The sequence below is a fragment of the Myotis brandtii genome, unplaced genomic scaffold, assembly GCF_000412655.1.
Source record: "Myotis brandtii unplaced genomic scaffold, ASM41265v1 scaffold668, whole genome shotgun sequence".
NCBI lineage: Eukaryota > Metazoa > Chordata > Mammalia > Chiroptera > Vespertilionidae > Myotis > Myotis brandtii.
This window is the reverse complement of record NW_005370597.1, coordinates 2,359,215-2,366,969: the sequence shown is the minus strand read 5'-3', so window position 1 is coordinate 2,366,969 and position 7,755 is coordinate 2,359,215. Positions and strand designations below refer to the sequence as shown.

The 7,755-nt window shown below is 35.9% G+C and overlaps 1 protein-coding gene across 1 annotated transcript in view; it reads right to left on the bottom strand.

Annotated features, from left to right (window-relative positions):
- Positions 1–4,227: 4,227 nt before the first annotated feature.
- PURA (purine-rich element binding protein A) overlaps positions 4,228–7,755 on the bottom strand; it is a 6,608-nt gene continuing 3,080 nt past the window's right edge. The window contains exon 2 of the mRNA XM_005881120.2: positions 4,228–7,755. This exon is cut by the window's right edge and continues 268 nt beyond it. Coding sequence (XP_005881182.1) covers positions 7,213–7,755 — 543 coding nt within the window. The 3' untranslated portion in view covers positions 4,228–7,212.

Genomic DNA, 7,755 nt, shown 5'->3' with positions numbered 1-7,755 from the left:
GGCAGGGGGAGGGGCTGCAGGCGGTTGGCCGGCCAGCCGGCCAGCCCCGCCCCTGGTCGAACTCCTGGTTGAGGGACAATTTGCATATTAGCCTTTTATTACATAGGATAACTGAAAAAGTTCTTAAAATAATAAGTCTGCGGGACCAACTTGCCTTGACCAGAAAAGTTGCCATTCCACAATTGTTCTACGTAATTTGTCCAGAAAAGCAAAAATCCTACATCTAAAAACATATCTGTATAATGCATCATCATTACAACATCTAGCTACAGACCAACAACTTCCCCATAACCAACAAGGGACCCATTTTCTCTGGCAATTGACATTTCCTTAGCAAAGATCAACTTCATTGTCCTTAGTAAAAAACTCTCATTTAAGACTCCACCTTAGTATCTTTTCTACCTCTAATAAAAATCCTCCCACTTTACCTCCAAACCATTCCGATATACCTATCACACTCACACAAGCACATCAAACAACTCTCTCCTTTCTGCTCTCAGATTTCTAAAGCAGTAAGTCTCAGCCCCAGTAACTTACCTAAAATACACATACTTCTTACTCTCTTCAATTCACAAATTTCTTAATTCACAAATTCTTAACAATTTTGATGTCCTTCAAACTACCAACTAAGACTATGGGGAAAACAGCAGTCAGAAAAACTGCCTAATTACCTCATAACACAAAAATTTTCCTGGGGTCAATTAGCTATGTTCTAAGACAGGAGTCAGCAATTTATTTACTTCCTTCTCAATGGGGTAAGCTTGAATGCCACTGGCAAGCCTATGGCAAAAAGAATAAAGGAGAGACAAACAAGGAAAAACGAAGATGGGTGAAAGAAAATGCCAGATGTGTAAGGCAGGGAGGTAGGTGAAATGCCACCAACAAACTACCTGAACTGGAAACCGTCAAATCCATTCCAGCTGAATGCGAGTTTGACCCACTCCCAACACGTGTCTAATAATTCATTAGCTGATTGCCATCATTGTTTGACTAAGTCAAGGTGAATACATAAGTCACCTATCTCATTACGTTGACTGCCAGTTTACAATAAGGACATCTTTTCTTAAGTCCTCTTAGGATCCTTCTACATTAATCCAGGTTAGACCAAAACACATGCTAACAAGAATATTTCCATGTTTCTTAAGATTTTAGAACATAAAGGTTTGGTCCTTGAACTTGGAGGCCTTTTGAATTATTAAAGTGCATCCTAAATCAAGAAAATTAAATTCTTTAGCTTAAAATTTTCCCATGAAATGCTACAAAAATTTAATAAGCAAATTACTAATAATCATTGAAACAAAGTATGCATTCATAAAAACGCTAAAATCTTGCAATTCCAAAATTGAGTAAAATATTTCTGGTCTGTAAGAGTAATTTTATTTTACATAGAGTATCACCACCATGTTTCCACCTTTCAAACAAGACAATTTTCCACAAAAGCAAAGCACATCAGGAAAAAGAAAATGAATACCAAACGTAACATGGAGACAAAATAAATGAGTAGCTATGAAATTCTCTTTAAGAAAAATATTTTTAACACATAACTTTTGCCACACTCAAACTTTCCTAAAGGCATAAATTGCCCAGACCACTCAACATCAAAACTTGGTCGTCAGTTTAGCAGCTGAAAGATGACAAACTGTTGGCTTGAAACCAATCATCCTTCACTTTTCATCTGGTTGTTCTTGCATCTAGAAATTCTACCTGACTCATGCCACTGCTAGTTTAGATGATCTTCACTTAGCCCATGATAATTAATGTTCAAAAAGAGCCTGTCAAATGGCCTAGGCCTTGAATTTAGGTTAAGTTTTAGGATTAATAACTTCAAATATTAAAATCAGCTGTTTTAAAAAACACATTGTAAATTCCCTATAGTAACTAATGCTGCTGGATGAAAACAGTAATTTTAATAGCAGTGGTCACTTTAGTTTTATAGTGTACTTCATTAGGAATGGCCTATATTCAGTTAAGTTGCAACGGAAAATACCCCCAGAAATATTACAATGTCTGATTTAAAAATGGATAAACTTTAACAGACAACTTTGTACAAACAATTTTAGTTAATTTATTCACTTAAGCAATTCCAATAAATTCTCTTTCCTATTCATTCCACTCTCATGGGGAAGTACATATACCTCTAAATTATTAAGATATTCAAATTTAGGGAAAATCAACCATAAATGTTATACTCAGGATTATCACCAATTGTTCCAAACCAAGTTGCTAAAGATCCCCTGGTTTTAGCATCCTTTTACTTAGAAAGCAGGATCGCATTCTGATATTGAAAAGACTCTGAAAAGGGGAAAAAGTCATTAGATTTGATATCTCGTGTTTTATGGGGGGCAATCTTAAAAATATGTTCACATGTATAATAAAATGAATTGTGGAGCTATGAAAGCCACCAGAGCAACAATTTCAGAAATCCCCATTCTAAAATCATCTGGAATGTGTGTAAGTAATATTAAAAAATGAGTGGGAATATGAAGAAGAGAGGGTGAACATTCAAAGGAGATAAAAATAATCATGGCCATGATCCAGTCACCAATGGTCGGTAGATATCTCAAAATGTCATGAAAGAAAAATGTTTACAAAGTTTCAACAGTGCTAAATGCAAAATGTTAAAGCACAGAAACAGTAAATGAGATAACCCCCACAAACATCAATTTCCATTAAAAAAAAAAAACAGGGACAAAAAATTGACATAGGCATCTTTTTAATATACCAAATTTTAACTGACTTAAAAGATTATGTAAAATGCTTGGGCCAGTGGTACCCACCCAGATTCTCATTATCAATGACCTTATCTTTTCCCCTCCCTTCCACCCAAATTTAGTTCAGTTTTCCTGCAGGGAAGTACAGCATTCCTATAGTAAGAAGAAATGAAAACAGTGAGTACAACTGATATAGATCCATTGACTTTTATTACAAATGTACTTGATCACTTGGCTTCAAAAAGTTTAAAATCAATACCCTATTTTCTGTATGCCAGTACAAAGCAAACTGTTTTACAAATTAAATACCTAAAATTTTGACAAAAATATTAAAATTTGATGAAAAACAATTATAAAAATCCTTAATATCTCTCTCTCTCTTCAAAAAAGGAGGCAGTCTTCCCAGTCCTATTATACCATATTAATAATATTCACCATTTTTAGAATAGGTAGCTAAATTATATTTTTCTGTTAGCATACAAAACTCTTAGACTAATAGATTTTATTTGTATATTCTCCAGTTAAGTTTGTGAATGCCATCTGATTGCAATATAATCAACTATCTTTAATTGAGTCCTAATTTACACTTGTTTAATAATTTGCATAGTTTCAAAGGGATAAAGGTAATTCTACAACTAATTATCATAGGCTATTACAGTGCTATTTTCAAGGCAATAAGTATTTGCTCCCAAATAAAATTATCTGTCTTCTTTAGGCAGGGGTTAAAATTACTAGCAGCTTTCTCCATTACCTAAAAAATCAAATTGGAATAGTTATCCATCTCCAGATGTGAAGACCTAAAAAACACACTGATATATATTTTCCACTTTGAGTCAAATTTCAACCCCTGCATGGGACAACTAGAAAGTGAGACTTTCAAGGTTTTTTATTTTCCCTGTTGGTTTTGGTTTCTACTCTCCATGGCTTTTGAGAAGCTGGAAAAGTCTGTCTTTCCTAACTTGCATTGTTGTTTTTTCCATTTGGCAAATATTCATCTATCTCCAATCTGTATCTAGTGGAGGAAAAGCCAACATGGCTTTTCTTATAAACTTCCTTTGTTGTCAAAGGCATGTATAATGATTTCTACAGTTCTGGTTAGTTAACTTTAGCTCCCTCTGTGGCTGGATGACTGCTGCTTCTAACATCAGCATGACAAATAGGAGGCACAAATAAAAGGTAGCTTTAAAAAAGATTTGGTGATTTAAAAGAAAAGAAAAAACAAACAACAACACCAAACACACACACATATATATGGGCATTTCAAATCTGGTGGCTGATCTCTAGATTAAATTACTTGACAGTGTCTCTCATTTTAAAGAACATCAATATTGCAATGCATTTCAAGTTTTCTTGTATACTTAGGCAAATAATAGTTTAACCAAACTCTTGGACCTTAATTATAAGACAAAGCAGATCATAAAAAATAAGGCATACTTGTCAGGAATTAAGTTTTGTTTGCTTATTTTTGGCACATTTGATCATACTGTCTTCTATGAATAACACATATGGTCAAATATACCAACCATTTCATTTTATATTTCAGCACAAACAGGGTTTACCAACTAGTAAAATAAAAACAAGGAAAAACTCCAACATAAAACACTGAGATATAGACCTTGGTAAAGTACCGAGCACCTGGGGAGCAGGGGGCGAAAGGGGAGGGGAGAGGGATGAAACAGGAGAGAGAAGGGAAGGTTTGGGAGGGTGCTTGGGGAGGTAAAGTGAGATGCAAAATAAGAGCATCTTTACAGTCACTTAGTCTTTTCTATGATCATCTCTTAAGTCTTACAAGATCTGCATGTGGATTTCTTTTAAAACCCACTGACTATAAATCAGACAATGGTTTCAAAATCTTGGTAAGATTGTGTTTAACTGTTATAGTGTAAAGACAACTGCACAACTGTGCTTCTTGATCCAGTAGGATTCCAAGCAGAATCTGAAGTCTATAGGTAAGAAAGGCTTCATTTTAGGTAACTTAGACCCTAAAGAAAACCTCATGAGAGAACTCGCATCTCAAAGAAAGGACACTTAGCCTAAGTTTGCTGTGTTTTTGTTGACCTGCACTACTTATTGCTGGCTACTATAAAACACTGATCTAGGAGTACTCCAACAACCTGTAGTACAAGGATTAACTTTAAGAAGTTATAGTAAACAAGAGACAAAATCAAAGCAATTCTCTTTCCTAACTAGCAACAGCACAGATAATGCAGTCTTTTCCATATCACAGTTAAAGTACAGTGAACAAAACAGCTCAACAAACCTTAAGACAAAAAAGTGCAGGTTATTAATGTTTACATGCAGTTGAATAAGCATTCCAAATGTCACATTATGCACTGTAAAAGCTCAACTTTACTATGTGGAAATAAGAAAATGCACCTTGGGGAAAGGGGAAAAGCAATTTAACTATTTCCAGTGATTTTGTAAGTAAAGAAATTCCTAACTATTGTACGGTCACTTCATATTTAACATTGTATGAATAGTAAAAGCAAACTATGGGAACTATAATGGGAAAATGCACAGTACAATGGAAATAGCTTGTTATTCAACACATACAGTAGATCTCAAAAACAAAGACAACACACTCAACCAGGGAGCTTAAAAATATCAAATCAAAACCAAAGAACCAGCAGAAAAAAAAAATCCTTCAAAAAGACAACTGTTTCACCTTCCTAGGCCAATGCTTTACAATATGAGAAGCACTGACACCTTCCAGCTCCTACAGGTGATGTCTCCTACATACAGCAGTTAGATCTATATGTCTGAATTTGCCAAGAAACAATTCTATCCGCAGAACTCTCTCTGTCAGACAAGGTCCTTTTTAAAAAAACAAACACAAAATACTTTCTACAGAATTCCAAACCAAAATGTACTGTTTAAGGCATCTTTTTTTATAACATTTTCTCTTCACTCAAAGATGATAGTCATGCAGCAGTTTAATGATAAAAATATATTAATATTTTACTATACAGCAGCAAGGAGTTAGTTGTCAATTAAAAGCACACAAACATTTTTAAATGAAAACCTGTAAAAGACTATCGTTACTAACAATTGCAGTTTGGAGGACACCAGCTTGGTAAAGTGCTCTCCTAAGCTTTTCATTTTCATACGCTACACCTTGAATATATGAATGATAGAACATACTTTTGATAGGCTTGTACACTTGGGGAACACAAATACACTTAGCATATAATGTAGCCAGTAATAACTAGCACCACAGCTACATGGAAATCCTTTACGTACACCAACTTAACATAGCTTTCTCTTTTAAAAGGAAACTCAGAATCCATGGCTCAGTAGGATAACTATAATTGTGTTGCTCTGCTTTTTAACAGGTCTACATAAGTTAATAGCACTGGCAAAAACCAAAGGATAGCTTCAGACCTCTTACAAGTTTAGGAGACAGTGCTAGTGACCACAAATAGACTCACTACCTGATGTCCAAGTACAGGTTCACTGGAAATTGCTGCACGTTAGTTTTTAAAATCTTTCTACACATAATGAAAAAAATATATTATGAACAATACAAGTACATCTCATATACACAATGACAAAATGACTACTCAGTCAAAGCAAACAGATGCAGAAAAATATTATGGGAGATTTCCTTTTTCTCTCTTTCTCTATTCCTTTTGCTATTTGAATAACTTTGGTTCCAACCATAAAAATCACAACTTAGCAAATTTCATTTAAATGCCTTTTTTAATAATTTCTTCATGTTCACAGAAGTTTCACTGACCATTTTTATGTTTAAGGTCCAGATGCAATGCATATTGTATAAAAGAGAGCACTTATTGTTTATCTTGCATGAATTAAACCTACGTACCTTTAACTCTACAAACTTCTGCATAACATTTAGACAAAGCTCAGACACACAGCATGCCTAGCCCTCATATATATACACATCTCTAATCACAGGTATATAGGGTGTCAAATATACTATAATAACCTCCATGTAAGGTTTGAAATTTGGTAACAAAATGAGAAAAACTAAAAATATTATTTTACGTGTTCTAAAATATCTCTTTTTTGTGCTAAAGTCAAATGTTAGCTCAACATGAAAAGGACTTTTATATAATTCAGCAATATTATAATCTTGACCATTTTGCAAACACTTTTAATAATAATAGCTTAAACGTGTACAAAAGTTCTTGGTTAATTAGGGAAATAAACACTCAGTTCTTTATATTTTTTAATCAAGTAGGAAACACAGTTCATATAATGTTATTACTTTTTGTATTTTTTTTTTGTTTTAGCAGCTGCTTACTGTTTTATATGGTGGATAAAGTGGACAACATCCAGCGATGGGTGGCAAGTCAAGAAGAGAAACTGTCAGTTGGTGGAGGTTCTGTGGGTGGTGCTCCCTTGGAGTTAAGTTTTTTTTTTTTTTTTTACTTTTTATTTTCTCTCTTTCTTTACAGTATATTTTCTGTGTGTGTAGTTGTGTGTGAGTATGTATGTGTGTGTATGCATGTGTGTGGGGTTTTTTTTCCATTCAGTTTGATCAATCTTCTTCCCCTTCTTCCTCACCCTGCAGTAGCAGGGTGGCAGCGGTGGTTTCCTCCTGCTGCTGCTGTTGCTGCTGGTGGAGTTGCTCACAGGCAGCTCGCTTCTCCCTCTGCTTCTCTTGAATCTTCTTCATCTCCTCCGAGTATTTGCAGAAGGTGTGTCCGAACTTGGCCCACACCTTGTAGGGCACGGTGATGGAGTTGCGGTAGGTGGGTTTCACCTCGCTCACTCGCATAAACACACCGTACTTGTTGGAGCCCACATCGAAGAAGAAGCGCTTGTTGTCCACAGTCAAGGAGGTGCCCTCGGGCAGCTCTGCCGGCTCCTCCTCCACTCCGTAGTCGTCGATGAGCTTGGCCAGAGCGTCGCGGAACTCGATGAGCCCTTGTGCGGGCAGCGCAATGGTCTGGCCCTGCGTGGAACCCAGGCCGGGCCCCCGATTGACCGTCTGGCGGATGCGCAGGAAGCGGCCGCGCTGGTTCTCCTTGAGATCCATGTAGTACTTGCGGTTCTCGCGCACCAGGAACTCACTCTTGAG